Here is a 15538-nt window from a genome sequence, read left to right on the forward strand (position 1 = left end):
CGTCACGATGTCGTAATTTGGCAAAACCATGGATTGACCAATTGTCAAACTACGTCATTGTGACGTAAAAAAAGCTCTGCTGGCTCCATGGAGCCTGAAAACGAATGCGGCCATAGCAGGTAGGAGCAATTGGCGTTTCAAGATAAGAGATACTCCCTCTGGTGATCGGTTTTGAAAACAGTTTCGGGCATTCCAGCTGTCATTTCTCCGTTTGTTTACATTTATTTTGGTTAGGAATTTAGTACAGGGTTTCATAAATATGAAGTGACAGTGTCATATTATTTATAATGTTAGGTTAGGAACGAGTTGACCGATTTTAGTTCAACTGGCGCTGCAATCTTAACTTGAAACGCCAATAGCAATCAAAGAGGGGGACGGCCTTTACGGCAGAAAATCAGTGACGATAATCAATCTGCTGTTGCCCACTATTCACAAATCCACTAGTCAATAATAATTCAACTAATTTAAGTTTGCAAAAATTAACCTTTAACAGACTGAAAAGCAAAATAAACAAAAACAACAAATCTTTGCGGTTTTTAGCTAACTTCACATACCAACAAATATAAACAAAACTGTTTTGTTTGACTATCTTCGGAAGTTTCATTCAATTGCGCAGTAGGCAGGTGTGGGGGACAAAGATGGCGACTTCCGTCCCGGTCGCTTAATGCACAAACTGGGTATTTACTACCTCCTGATACTTGTTCTTTTTGCTCGAAGAGGTATTTGATAACTATAAAGTATTTGGAGTGAAGTAGTAGTCCATGTTACTCACAGTCGAGGTGAAATCATAAAAGTGGTAAAAATTACCACTTTTATAAAGTATTTGCATAAACCAATAAAACTAAAAAAGAAGAAGAAATCCGTGATAACAACTGTCAAACAAGTCAAGGTTAAGCAATTGACATTGACAATTAACTTTGTTGCTGTTTTGATCTTGATGTGTACAATTTTTCCCAGTGCATCCAGCAGTTTCAGCGAATTCTTACAAAAACTATTCACAGCATCCCTTCGGAGCACTGGCCCTTTAATTAGGGCCGCAAACCTCGAAACTGGTTGACCACAGAACCAAATCATGCCTAGAAGAGGACGCGTCAAAAAAGAGAGCCCGGAATCTGGCGAAGATTCGGACGAATACCGTAAGAGAAGGGACAGAAACAATTTGGTAAGTTGAGCGGGAATTGAAGATCACATTTTCATGTTACTTATGTTCTGCTTCTATTTCAGGCTGTTAAAAGAAGTAGGGTGAAGTCAAAGCAAAAAACTCAAGAAACTGTCAATAGGGTAAATGAATTGAGAAATGAGAATTCAGTCCTGGAAGAGAAAGTTAAAACTCTTACTAAGGAGTTGAGTTTCCTAAAGGAACTGTTTCTGGCACATGCATCTAATAATGTGGACCCAGCCAAGTTTGAAGGTGTCAACTTGCAAAAGTTATTAGAGGATGATCCTTCTGCAGGAACTAGTACAGATGACAAGTGAATTATATAGGCTTTAAAAGGTTTAGAGAGTACTTTAATATGGAAAGCACACCATTACATTACATGTCATTTTGTAAGATCACAGTCGTTTCATAAGCATGTAATTCAGTTTTATGAAGCTTTACTTTTAGATACTGGAACATATGTAACTATAAGTTTATTGTATATATAATTTTAGAAAAAGATGAATTTCTATTGTATAAAGCTTGTTGGTGAATGTTTATGTATATATCGAACAAAATTGATGCTTTATTTTGTACTGTTTAATGATTTTAGCACCAGTATTAAGTTTGTCTTAATACTTCTGTTTTAATAAAGTTTATACATGAAGATCAGTAGGAAAAGTGATTTCAGGCAATAAGTACACCAGGAAAGGATATAATTCTTTTAATGCTTTGCCAAAAGTATTCTTAACATACTGCATAATCTGATGTAAACACTCTCTATCTCCAGTTTCATCCAAAGTATTTAACTCAGCAATAATCTTATCATCTAAGTAATTTACAGCAAACATAAACTTGAAAAATACTCCACTGGGATCACTAGTTTCAGAGTCAGTACTCAACCTTAATTTCTTAGAAGTGGACTCACAGAGTATGTCATCCAAGTTTCTCTTCCCCACTGCTTTTAATTCCTCTGACTCCTGCTGCTTCTCTATGGAGTTGTTATTTTCAGGTGTCCCTTCTTCAGACATTTTTCTTTGCATCTCTCTCCTTTTGCGCCTCTGGTTTGACCAAGTATTTGATGAGGCACTTACAAAATACCTGGGATGTAGTTTGTTCCGTCCAACATCTTCAAAAGACATCTTGATATCTTTAAACATTTTTAGGAATACATTAACCACTTTGGCAACATTTTCAGGACTGTTTTCTTGTTCAGGTACTTCATACAATAAAGGAGGGTGGGTTTTAATTGGTTTGACTGCTAACTTGACTTGGTCTGCCATTTTGCGCAGGTCACAGTCTAGGTAAGTCCAAGCTAAGCCCCATCTTGTAGTATTGCCTTGACAGAATTCAGCCTCCTTAAAGCTGTGCACTCCAGCTTCTCGTAACATTTTTTTTAGTGCTGGTAAATCACTTTTTTGACCCACCATAGTAGTGTAAAGCTTGATTTGTGTTTTTAACACTTGACTCTCTTTTATTATTTTATTGATAAACTCTACTTCTCCTCCTTTTGCCACCACTTCATTAACATTGGCCACAAAAGCATTTTTTGGCTTGGGACGGTTTGGATTGCGCGATTTGAAAAAGGGATGCAGTTCCTGGGTGCTGGCAAAAAATGGTGGGTTACACATACAAAAATCATAATCCTCATTTTGTATATGTCCTGTTAACAAACTGTCGTCAGTAACATGCGCCACTGTTATTAGGTGCTGCAAAAAGTTTTTTTCTACATTAACTTGGGCACACTGAAAACTGTCTGGGTCTGCTTCAGTAGCCAGCATGTGCCAACCATTCTTCTTAGCTGCCAATAAAGGATAGATGCAGGATGCTCCTGTTCCTATGTCTATTCCTTTTATGCCATCAGATCGGTGCAGAAAATCCAGCAAATCTTCAATCCACAAGATGTAATTAAGCCTTAGAGGGATTGTTGGCACTAGTTTGGTTTTAGGAATTTCTACATCCAGGTTGAAGTCCTTTTTGAGCAGAGTTTTACAAAGGGCTCGGAGAGCGTCCGGATCTTTGAAATCAAAAGTTACTTTTCCCGAAATATCCAGTTTTACATGGATTTTGAATTCTGGAAACTGCAAAGCCAGCTCCTTGAAGTTCGGAGGTGTTTTGTAGATATTCCTCGGATGCATGAATTTGTTCATGGACATTTTGAATTCGTTTTATGTTGACTGCAACACGTGGAAATCAAATTTATGAACTAGTTTTTAATGAATAAAAAATTTATACAAAAAACCGCAAAATTTCAAATATTTTTACAGGTTATGTGTTCTCTGACGTTACTCTTCTTTTCTTCGTTTACACTTGAAATTAAAAAATATTTTCTTATTAATAAAACTAGTTTATTATTCACTCTTTGTTGCCTAGTTGTAATTATTAAATAATTTTTTGAAGGATTTAAGCATAATTGGTCTTTACTGTTTCATCTTTGTAAGAAAAAAGTTCAATCTTAAAGGTCAATGGCATTTGCAATGTTAATAGGGTTACAGCGCTGCCATATCTACGTAATAAATTTGTGTACAATTTAATTTTTATACAACCCAGTTTAATTTTTATTTTTGGGCTTGTATGTTTCTTTAGCGTATTGTTTGTTAATTTAGTACAATTATTTAAACAGTTTATTTAAAAGATAAAGGTTTGTATTTCCACTGTTGTTGTAAATGCGGCAACAGTGTCATTCGTAACCTTTTTTCACCAATTTTAAAGTGTGGTGCAGTGATTTGTGTTGAGATTTTGTAAAGAAAACTTGAATTTAATTAAACTTAACAAGCTGTCTCAGTCTCAATTCTCTTTAGTGCTAAGACTAGTTAGTCTGTTTTAGTTCCGCTCACAAAACTTGGTAAATCGCTGTTCATTTCATTTATTATTTGCTTTTTAAATTGAGGTCTTTAAGGTAAGTTTAGGCTTTCTCATACTTTCAAGCCACATACCAAGACAACTAAAAATAACTATCCTAGTTTTCTCTGCCTAGTTTCTAAAATGAGTTCGCTACAAAGTAGTGTGGAAACCAACGGTGCTCAGTGCCCTAAAAAGAGAAAATTGGATGTTTTGCCCATTTACCATTCCCCACTAAATGATGTTATAGCACCGCCAAGTCATAAGTCGAAGTGCACATGGAATAGAATTAAGGACAAAGAACAAGTAAATCCTCATACTACAGATGAATGGTAAGGATTATTGCAATAATTAAAATATTCCTGAATGAAATCATAGTATCATATTGTGTTAAATTAAGTAATAATCATATTTTATGTATAGTCACATATTTTTAAATAATGTAGATTTTTGTTTGTATATGTATAACTTGAACTGGCCTTGCACCTATCTTGAAATCTTTTTTAAACAAAACTATTCTTTATGATGTGAAATTTGAAATCTTACATTTAAGCTTCATTTCAACCTGAAACCCAGTATATTATATTTTTGCCACATTTTATAACTTCAATGGGCTGTTAAATATTTGTGTATATTATCTTTCTATTGCCAAACCACTTGAGTAACACCAAAATCACTCTGAAAACAAATTTTGCTTGTCATGTTTCAGGATAAGGCATTTGAATTACAAAATATTATTACATCATAGTGTTTTGTTACTCTTGTAAGTGGTAATGCAGGGTCACCCATATAATAATTACAGTAAAGAACTATTATCTGTTTTATGAATAATTCATTTTATTAAATTACTGAAGATTGTGAATTATAATTAGATTTGTGCTGGACAGTGAGATGTGTCCAGTTAAGTATATACTTATTAATTTATGTTATACTATAGCCAGTATGAACAGTATTTGCATTGACCACCTCAAATAACATAGAAAAGATGGGCTTTTTAGTTATTTTTGGATAATTATCATTAACAGCCAAATATAAAATTGTGTGCAAATAATAATAAATCACAAGAAATATCTAATTTGCTGACTAATAAAAAACACACATGGTACAAACAATTTTGCTCACACATTATAAATTCTTGCTGAGCAACATGTAACCTAATTGTTCATAGCATTCTATAACTAAATATATACAGGGTGTCCCATAAGTAATGGTAAACAAATTAATGGCATATTTATGGCGTCAAAATAATACGATTTAGCACAACTTACCTTAGAGGAAAAGTTAACAGAAACAGAAATACAGGAGGTCAAAGTTATTTTTTTATAATTTTTCAAGTAACTCCCGATCTATTTGGAGTTTTTTGCTAAAATTAGGTATATGAAGGTTTCTGGTAGATTATCTACTCAGTTTTAAGCCAGCTTATAGAGCCCACCATCTACAAAAAATGATTTGCTTTAAAATAGCTCTAACTTTTTATTTATGGTAAAGTGAAATGACAACTAACATCTGAGTAGTGCAATAAGAAACATAAGTAGAGTATATCTGTTATCCAATATTTTCTGAACAGAAAAGGTATACTTAGTTGGTACCCTAAGATCAACCGTTTTCGATATATTCATAATAATTAAATTACACTGGCCGACACAATTTTTGTAACACCATTCAGACTATTTTGCAGTTATGCCTTTCTAGTAATAGACAAAATGCCCATAAAGCCCTAAAACGTCCACTTTTTTTAATAGACTCATTAGACCTTGTTACATTGGCTTATAATAGCAATGTTTAAGTTAGTTTAAATGCATGAACGAGCAGAGGAAATATGACAAACCCCCCTTTGCACTATCATATTTTAAGCCAAGTTTAAGTTAAGGGTGGTTTACACATCAGGACAATGGAAACTAGGTACCAAGGACAGACGATTTAATCTAGCCATGGTCATAAGGGACTTATGCCCCAGCAACCTGGTGACTTTTATAAAGGACACTTTGCTGCTGTAGCTCCCTTATTGGCGGGACGTGACGGTCCCATATAGGAGGCCTATACGTGTTTCAAGGGCAGGAGCCCCCCGCGTCACACACTCACGCCTATATACTACGCCTTTACAAATAGGCCTGTATTCATCCCAAAATCAAACATGTTTTAAAGTCAATAATACAATATTTAAAAACTAGGAGGAGCGAATGAAAAAGCCTGATTTACACAAGCAAAAGTTACCCCAAAAGTTAAGAACACATAATTTAGTTCTATCAAAAGTTTAAGTAACATAAACACGAGCATAAACATAAAAATTGAATGGTAAACATGAATTTCTAATAATTTATTATTACCTGCCTCACTTGCCGTAGTTTTCAAAATATCTTTTTTCTGATATCAATACAACAGACTCAAAAACATCTTGAAACTACTCTGTTGCAACAAGAAACTTCTATATTCTTCTATACATCTTACATTCAAGTTCATTACAATCTTCCGTGTCGAATAACGTTATTAACCCTGTATATGTATTATCATTATTGGCTATATGTATAAGAAAATATAAGTAAATAATATATCTATAATCTAATTATAGATTTCGTTTAGGCATGTCGAAAACATTTATAAACACAACTTAGTACGAATTACATACTTATCACTGTAAATTACATTATTTCACAGGCAACGTAAAACAAAAATACATCCGGACATTCTTAAAACCATTGGAAACACCCCAATCGTTAAACTGAACAAAATTCCTCAAAGTTACGGGATCAAAGCTAACATATGTGAGTTCCACCAAAAAAACAAAACAATCTGTTAGCTTTGGTATAAATTACAGACGTAAAATGCGAATATTTCAATCCGGGGGGCTCGGTCAAGGATCGAATCGGCTTCAGAATGATCGAAGACGCGGAAAAGCAGGGTATTCTGAAACCCGGCTACACCATCATAGAGCCATCATCAGGAAACACTGGGATTGGTTTGGCGCTAGCTGCGGCAGTTAAAGGTTTACATTCCGGATTGAAGTATACAAACTGATTGTTCGTAAATAATAAACAGGTTATCGCTGCATTATCGTAATGTCGGAAAAAATGTCCAATGAAAAAGTGTCCACATTAAAAGCTTTGGGAGCTGAAATTGTGAGGACACCAGTGAATCTCGACTCTTTTGCTGACGAGGGTATGTTTGGGATCACCCATAAACTTCACAAGGAAATACCAAATTCAGTGATTTTGGATCAGGTAGAATTTGATTGTTAGAGCTTAAGTACAGTTAATAAGGAAATGCGTTACAGTATTCCAACCCTGGGAATCCTTTGGCTCATTACGATACTACAGCTGAAGAGATTTTTGACCAGTTTGATGGAAAAATTGATATGATTGTAAGCTTGTCATTCTGGAATACTATTGTAATTTTAGTAAGTACTGTTTAATTTTTAAAGGTTGTAGGGGCTGGAACAGGCGGTACTATCACAGGAATTGGTCGCAAATTTAAGGAAATTTCCCCGCAAACGACAATAGTGGGAGCTGACCCTGAAGGATCCATATTAGCTCTGCCCGAAAGCCTTAACAAGACTGACGTGACGTTTTATGAAGTGGAAGGCCTTGGTACTTGATAGTTATGCTCAGAGAATGAATGTATGACCAGAATATCCGTTTTTTAGGTTACGATTTTATTCCTACGATTTTGGATAGATCGGTCGTAGACCAGTGGGAGAAAACTCGTGACGAAGATTCTCTAATTTTGGCAAGAAGACTTATCAAAGAAGAAGGGTTGCTATGTGGTAAGTGCTATATGATGTAATAGCTAATTTATACAGGGTGTCTCTAAAAGGTCTGTACAAAATCCTGACATCAAAATAAGCCGTGGCGCTTTACAGTGTACTTCTGATGGTTTTACTTTTTTCTCGGTGTAATTTTCTTATTTATTTTTTAAGAAACTGATGTTTTAAACATTTTAAAGCAAAAAGTTACTCCTGCTAGTAAACCGTTGTCGAGTTACGTTTACGTTACACTGTCACCTAAAATTTGTTCAAATTCGGGTTTCGCATCTCTAAAATCTTCTGGCTACCAGATTTAAAAGTAATATGCTACAAATTAAATAAATTTAAATAAATAGATTTTTATTTGTTAACTTTATCACGCTGTATCTCGAAAACGGAGCAATTTCGGACTAACGTAAATTACTTTAATTCAGCTTATTTTGATGTCAGGAATATGTAATAGAATTTTGTACAGACCTTGTATAACTTTGACTTTATAAAAAGTGGAGGTGTAATAGTTATTTACATTACTAGTGGGGTATGAGCATTTTTATAGTCACGAGTGGGAGTGTTGCCACGACGAGGTCGTAGACCGAGTTGTGGTGATCACACGAGTACGTTAATTTGCCATACCCCACGGGTGATGTACAACATTTTATCTACGACCATCAGAAGCAGCGTAAAGTAAGAAAAAAATTCATATTTTGTGCAATGTGAACTATTTAGGAACGTCTCGTATATGCTTGCTACGGCTAGTTATTTGTTACCCTTAAATCTTGTCATCTACGCTGTACTGTTTTGGTGTTGTTGCTATGGTGGCCATTTGTTTCCACATATCACTTAAACGACAATTTAACAGTGTCAGTCACAAATTTTTAAAAGTGCATTTCGTTATGAACATGTCTGAAGAACTTCCGTCAGATATTGAAGAAGCTGCCGCAAACGTGGTATCTGGCTTGTTGCATGCCAAGTCAAAGGAGAAATATGAAAAAATGTATCAACGTTTTGTCACCTGGTGCGAGACCAAGAACATAAAGAGTCCCTTTCAAGAAAAAGTGTTACTCATGTACTTTGAAACCTTGGCAGCAACCTATAGTTCATCCAGCCTTTTTTTTTTGTGTAAATTCGATCCAAGAACTTTCTAATTCAGGAATTCATTTCACTTTTAATATTTATAAAAAGTAAAATATAGTTATTATTTAAAATAGGTCTGTTCATGGTTTTATCAAAGTTATGTTTAAATTCAATAAACAATTACAGCAGAAATTTTCATTTAAAGTTGTTTTATCGCACTAGTGCGATAAAATCGATTATTATCGCACTAGTGCGGTAAAATCGCTCATTACGTAACTCAAAATGAGCTATGTAATGAATGATTACCATGCTAGGAGTAGATAAAAGCATATACAGATTAAACTTTAAAAAATAACCCTAGTTTGCTATACAGGGTGGTCCAGTTTTAAATGTCAATAATTCACCAATCCATAGCCAATTAAAAAATAAGTTGACATTCATTATGTCATTTTCCTGCAAAGTGCTTCCTAAGGAAAATACAGTCCTTCAAATTTCTATTTAAAAAATAGTTTTTTTTGTCATAACTGTCAGACCGTTGGAGAAATATTGATCAAATTTGGAACAAGCACTTTATTACACGTTATTACGGTCAAAGACCCAAAACTAACCCAACCCAACTTAAAAATTATCTTGGAAACGGAAATGTCACTTACGAAGTTTTAAAAATATTATTGTAGCCAGTTTTCATTTTCATAGTTTCCAGACAAACTAAAAGACTTTAGTTTTGAAAATTGAATTAAAAAATATAAAAATTTCAGAAGCTTAAAAGTTGTGTTTATAACCAGTTTTCATGCAAATCGAGACTTTAATACTAAAAATTGACTTGTAGACATAAAAACTACTTTTTCAAGAATTTGTTACTACAAATTCATACATTTAAACCTTAAAAATTGACTTGAACCCTAAAATGTGACTGAACTAATGAAAAGTGACATCAGAAGCTTAAAATTTGCATTTGAAGTAAGTTTTCATAATTTGAAGACAAATTTCAATATTTTAGTCTTGAAAATAGTCTTAGATGCAGGACATTAACATTAGATTCATGAAAATTGTCTTGAAAACGAACTTTTCGTGCTTTTTACTTTGCTTTTCATTTTCTTCGAATTCTGGACTATTTTTAGTGCTTCAAAACTGCTTTCAGCTTGGAAAATCGAGTTTCAAGACTATCTTCACCAAGTTATTGACATAGCAAACTTAAAAAAGAATTTTTACATTCTTCATAGACTTAAAATAGCATTTCAAGCTTTGTCACTATTAAATCGACTTCTAGACACCTCAGTGCTAAAAATTCGGGTATTTCTTAATAAACTAGACTGTTTTTAGTGTTTTAAGGCTGTTTTCAGTGCCTCAAATCGAGTTTCAAGACTATCTTTACAAAGTTTTTGACTTATCAGGCCTAAAAGCCAGTTTGTCCACTGACCATAATCTTGAAAATGTTATTTCAAGCTTCTTCACTATTAAATTGACTTCTACACTCATAGGTGCAATAAATTATAGCATCTCTAAGAAATTCAGACTATTTTTAATGCTTTTTAAGACTGAAAAATCAAGTTTAAGACTATTTCCAAAAGTCAAGTCCTTCAGTAATAAAAGTAAAAAAATTTGGTACCAAAAGAACTAATTTTTAGAAATAAAATAGTTCGAAAATTTAATTTACTTTTAGACTTGTTGTCCAGTCCAGAAAATTCAGTTGTACACCAATTAAAGTCTTGAAAATATACTTTTGGACTCTCTTTAGTCCTAGTAAAAGTCAACTTTTATACTATTTTTAGTAGTAAAAAATGAGTTTCATGCACAATACAATCTTTGTCTTGATTTCCGGACTTTTTTTAGTTCTTGAATGCCAGTTTCAGACACTCAACCAGGATGGCAGTCTGAGAAAGCAAATCATAAGACCATTCCTAGTAGTAAAAAAGTTTTTAGACTATTCAGTACAAATTTGGATTTTCACAAGTCTTAAAACGATATATAAATATAAAACTATAAAACGATTTTTTAAATTGAAATTTGGAGGACTGTATCTTCCTTAGGAAACGTTTTTCAGAAAAATGACATAATGCAAGTCAACCTATTTTTTGATTAGCTGTCAATTGTGAGTGAGTACTTCACGTCCGTTTGAACAAAAAAGTTAATTTTTAAATGTTTAATCAAACCCTAAAGTAGGACAGAAACATCTTAGTAAATGGTTTACTCTCTGCATCGTTTTGGCTCTACTAACAAACCATGTACTATATCATAATGTGGGATTTAGGGACGAGCAGTGGTGCAAATATGGTGGCAGCCTTAAGAGCGGCAAAAAATTTGAAAGAAGGCCAAAACGTGGTGGTAATTCTGCCCGACAGCATAAGGAACTACATCACCAAATTCATATCCGACGAGTGGATGGAAGCTCGAGGATTGATGCCGTGCGAAAACACCAAAAATCATTGGTGAGTCCGTGTGCTCTAGAAAGCTTGCCGTTTTTGTAGCGACTCGAACCCTTGTTTATTTAGCGAGGTCTATTCTCAACGTCCTTAAAAGTTAAACGTTTGCGTAGGCATATATTAGGAAATAATATTGTAGGACCTTTCTTTATCCCTGGAAACCTAACAGGTGAGTTGTACTAGGACATGTTGGAAAATGCAGTAGATCCATTAACTACGTAACGGAAACACTCTTCACTTCCAACAAGATGGAGCACAACCTCACTACACTGCTTTTCTAAGACAGTTTTTGAACACTAACTTTCCTGGTCAGTAGATTGGTAGGCAAATCAGGTCCCCGGACTTAAATCTATTGGACCATTTTCTTTGGGGACATTTGAAAAGTAAAATTTATAGTACAAAACAAGAGTCAATTGAAGATCTTTGTCACCGGATTACATATGAATGTAGAATATATACTTCTAAATGTTTGCAACAGGTTTGAACAGAATCTTATTTATGAATCATTCTGTATAAATCAATTGTTGACAGCAGACGTTAGTGTATAACAAATACTAGTTCAAAAATATCATTGGAAACGATAGTCTACGCAAGCAAAGCATCTCAACCTACCAATAATAATAACATTGAGCCTAGAAACACAAATAAAATCAAAACGGTTAAAGATCGAGGTATTCTTATCAGCCTGTTCTCATCCACTCCTGAAAGTAGACCTTTTCCATTTCCGCCTGTTCATAGCAGTCCTCATATCCAGTTTTTCCCGGCAATCCATCGTTTTACCAGTCCTCACTTATGGCCTCGAAGCAATCCGGCTAACATGCAAAGCAATTAATAAAGTAAATTCAAGTCACACAACGAGCAATGGAAAGGGCTATGCTAGGGATTCGATTACAAAATAAAGTCCCACCTGAGGAAATCAGAAGAATAACGCAATTAACAGATGTTAGCGAAAGAGTAGCACAGCTAAAATAGAGATGGGCTGTCCATATTGCAAGACAGAGCACAAAGGGATAGATATACAAATTAATAGCTTGGCGGGCGAGAAGTGCAAAAGAAGTGTTAGCAGGCTAGCTACTGTTCTCGCGGAGTGAGTTTACCCGTGCGTCACAAAGGCTACGTCATTTATAATCATATGAATCAAATCAACTTTTTGTCAACAAACCTGTTGTGTTCATATTATAGAAAAGGGCGTGTCTAAAGCTTCGTCACGTTTAAAATTTTGCGTGTATTGTCAGTCAGAAAGTAGAGATCTTTGGCTGCAAATTTGCACTAAAACAACCTTATACCAAAGCAAATCAAGAATATCTTGACCGAAATAACATTTTTTATTTATGAGAAGTCTCCGTTTGGATCATAGAATTCCGTCTAAATTTGAAACCTAATTTATTTACCAAAATTCGCAGAGATGTATCACCAATTGTAATTTAATTTAAGCTCTTGATTTAGGTTCTGGATAGTTATATGTTTCTCTAAAATAAATACAACAAATTAAAAATTTAATAAGGCATTCTGAGTGATGCTGTAGTATCTCATATCTCATTTTCAGGTTGCAATCCACTAATTTTATTTTAAACCCGCTGGAAAACATTTTAGACGCTTATTTTATTTTTTCTATGACTTTATTATTAATATGTTTGAAGACATTTTTATGAAAAATCTATAATGCAACCTAAAAATCTCAGTCTCTGAAAACAATGAAATGTTAATAGATGTTTCTTACAAAAGTAGATATATTTTACTATTATTAACATACTATCGTTGTACATATCATATAATGTATTTCGAACATCCATTTTAATGCTTTCAGATAAATCAGTGGTCTTGACCCGTCGATAACGTCTCGATTTAGGTTTTCTAGGTGAGGAAATCATAAGATTACTTGCTTGCTTTTCCCGAATCGAATAAACAGTTTTGCGGGAAATTTTCAAAGCAGCTACAACCTTCTAGAATAAAAAAAAATACATCAGTAAGAATATGTAAGGTCTTAAAATTTCTTATTTTCTTCCTGAACAGATGATAAAGCTTCTAAAGGTCCTCACATTAGTTTTTTCCAATTCAAAATATTCACAAAGGTTAAGAATTAACTGCTGGGCTTGTCTGTAGAGAATTTTTCCAGGCATTTTCTAAAAAAATACTGTAATAGTAATTCCGAATTTAGGAAAAACCAAATGGCTAAATAAAAATCATAATAGGCAGTCCTACTTTTTTTTCAAAACAGGTTAGTAATTGTGCCAATTTTAGTTAGATCATGACAGCCGACATAAAAAAAATAAAAATATTAATAATAATATTATGAAAGTACTTACAGAATGTTAAAAGCGTAGAAACAATAGCTCTTAAAAGAACTGTGGTGGTGTGGTAAATAGAAAACTTTATAAATGATTAACAACACAAAGAAACGGAAAAGAATTGTAAACAAATCAAATAAATTTCGATGGTTGTCAAACTGACAATGACTGAAATAGAAGCGCTAATCAGTAAATGTTTTTTTTGGAAGACATTCACTTAGATATTTACCCTTTCTGAAAGTGAACAATAGACAAGGATGAAGTCAATAATGCATGTCTACTTCTAAATCACAGGGGGGTGACGCACGGGTAAACTCAGACCGCGAGAACAGTATACTATTTTTGTGACATTGTGACGCTGATTTATTTTCCCCTTTACTATTTAATTTTTGCTTTTTAGGTGGTGGGATAAGAAAGTCACTGACATAGAGTTACCGACACTCCAAACCGTCAATCCTTCCCACACATGTGAAAAAACTGTGCTTTTAATGAAAAAACTAGGCGTGAATCAAATTCCAGTAGTTGATAGTAACAACGGGTAAGTTTAACCAAACCAAATGGAAATCTGTCCAAGACGATGACATTATTTTTTTAATTTAAGTGCCATCATTGGCGTGGTATCTCTACAAAAAATATTATCAGCCCTAATATCCAAGTCGGTAAAAAACAGCGGTACGATTGAGAATTTAATCGCTCGCGTCTACTCTAAGCTGTACAGCGACGCTAAATTAGGACTACTAGCCACCTTGCTGGAAAAGGAGTCTTATGTGATAATATTAAAGAAAGACGGTTAGTTCACTTTTTTAATTGAATTAAACATTATTGTTAACATTGTTATTTAGGTTCTGCAGATTCGTTGATAGAGAAACCAGTGGGAATTGCCACCCCTGCGGATGTGCTCCAGTATATTTCAGGAAATCCCATTTGAGCATTATTTTTGCTTATTTAAGCAATCACTTTTTATAATTAGCTTTTATTAGGGTACAAACATAGGGTCGACGAAACAAACATGCAGTATTAAATTGGTTGACACAAACTGCATGTTAATTTTTGTCGATTTTACTCTCTGCTTTGCTCGTCGCTCTACTAGGTTTGTACCCTTAATGATAGTATTATTTTTTTTTAAATGTAAGATTTAATACATAGTTGGGAGTTTTCCGGGAGATTTGTCGATATTAATACATTGTAGTATCAAGTGGCGTTTTAATACATAGTCTTTAATTTTAATAAAAAAAGCAGTTTATGAACAAATACTTCTGTAAAGGTATAATGTCCGTTTTTTCAGCATTGGCTAAGTTGAGTTTAAAGCGACAGCTTAGATAAGTTTAGATTAGACTGTGTTATTTTGCACCGAATCTGTCACATTCAAACATTAACTTAGCTTAAAATTGACGCCGAAGTGTCGTTTTTCCGATTCTATTTTTGAGCGGCGTGTAACTATTTGACGCCGCTCTATAGAAACCTGTTTTTCATGGTCATAATGTCCTTTTGTCGGGTTAAGTACATGTTATATTATGTAATGGTATATGAATAAAGTCCTTTTACTATTATTATTATTATTATTATTATTATCAATAATACCACAAAAGTTTGGCCCTGCATCATCTTGTTCGCAGGATTGAAAGTGCTCTCTTCCACAAACAGGAGGCTCTGGGAGCTTTCCTTGACGTGGAGGCTTTTGACAACACTCTTTTTGAGGTGATTTGTAGTTGACTTGAGGTGACTTATTGTTGTATAAAACCAACAATGAGAGTATTTGTTACACATATTTAGCAACGACTATCAATTAGACCTTTTAAAAGGCATGATAGTTTCTTGTTCTGTAGTTCTATTATTCTGTAAATAGATTCATTTTACGAGGAAATAATCACCTCTCAAAAAGGTTAAAAGGTTCAAACCTTCTAAGTTATGGTCTTGCTAACACATGCGGAAAGCGTCTTTCCCGCCCTTCAACTGCAGTCTCGTGCGGGAAATTATCACTTTCCGCACTTGTTAGGTAAATAACTATAGATGTCACCAGATGTGGCACAACAGC

General features: G+C 34.0%; 3 protein-coding genes and 1 long non-coding RNA gene across 5 annotated transcripts; 2 read left to right on the forward strand and 2 right to left on the reverse strand.

Annotated features, from left to right (window-relative positions):
- Positions 1 to 891: 891 nt before the first annotated feature.
- Positions 892 to 1805, forward strand: LOC145725683 (CCAAT/enhancer-binding protein gamma-like). The gene is made up of 2 exons (XM_081974524.1): positions 892 to 1162; positions 1225 to 1805. Exons 1-2 carry the CDS (start codon positions 1073 to 1075, stop codon positions 1474 to 1476), a joined length of 342 nt encoding a protein of 113 aa, XP_081830650.1. The 5' UTR covers positions 892 to 1072; the 3' UTR covers positions 1477 to 1805.
- Positions 1658 to 3540, reverse strand: LOC145725680 (U6 small nuclear RNA (adenine-(43)-N(6))-methyltransferase). The gene has a single exon (XM_081974520.1). The coding sequence runs from the start codon at positions 3292 to 3294 to the stop codon at positions 1795 to 1797; it is 1500 nt and encodes a 499-aa protein (XP_081830646.1). The 5' UTR covers positions 3295 to 3540; the 3' UTR covers positions 1658 to 1794.
- A 282-nt stretch (positions 3541 to 3822) lies between these two features.
- Positions 3823 to 15053, forward strand: Cbs (Cystathionine beta-synthase). Of its 2 annotated transcripts, none has more exons than XM_081974519.1 (12): positions 3823 to 4037; positions 4102 to 4311; positions 6635 to 6741; positions 6795 to 6962; positions 7016 to 7197; positions 7251 to 7337; positions 7398 to 7563; positions 7620 to 7739; positions 11044 to 11221; positions 13904 to 14041; positions 14105 to 14292; positions 14346 to 15053. In XM_081974519.1, the coding sequence occupies exons 2-12, from the start codon at positions 4124 to 4126 to the stop codon at positions 14429 to 14431; spliced, it is 1608 nt and encodes a 535-aa protein (XP_081830645.1). In that variant the 5' UTR covers positions 3823 to 4037; positions 4102 to 4123; the 3' UTR covers positions 14432 to 15053. The 2 variants fall into 2 exon arrangements, with proteins under 2 accessions (XP_081830645.1, XP_081830644.1); XM_081974518.1 differs by having other exon boundaries at positions 4116 to 4311.
- LOC145725684 (uncharacterized) lies at positions 12928 to 13909 on the reverse strand. Its single transcript, XR_014177366.1, has 2 exons — positions 13522 to 13909; positions 12928 to 13338 (listed from the first exon to the last, which is right to left on the reverse strand). It is a non-coding gene; the product is annotated as an uncharacterized LOC145725684 (long non-coding RNA).
- Positions 15054 to 15538: the final 485 nt, after the last annotated feature.

This window comes from Ips typographus, linkage group LG2 (assembly GCF_016097725.1).
Source record: "Ips typographus isolate SLU linkage group LG2, UJ_Ityp_2.0, whole genome shotgun sequence".
Taxonomy (NCBI): Eukaryota; Metazoa; Arthropoda; class Insecta; order Coleoptera; family Curculionidae; genus Ips; species Ips typographus.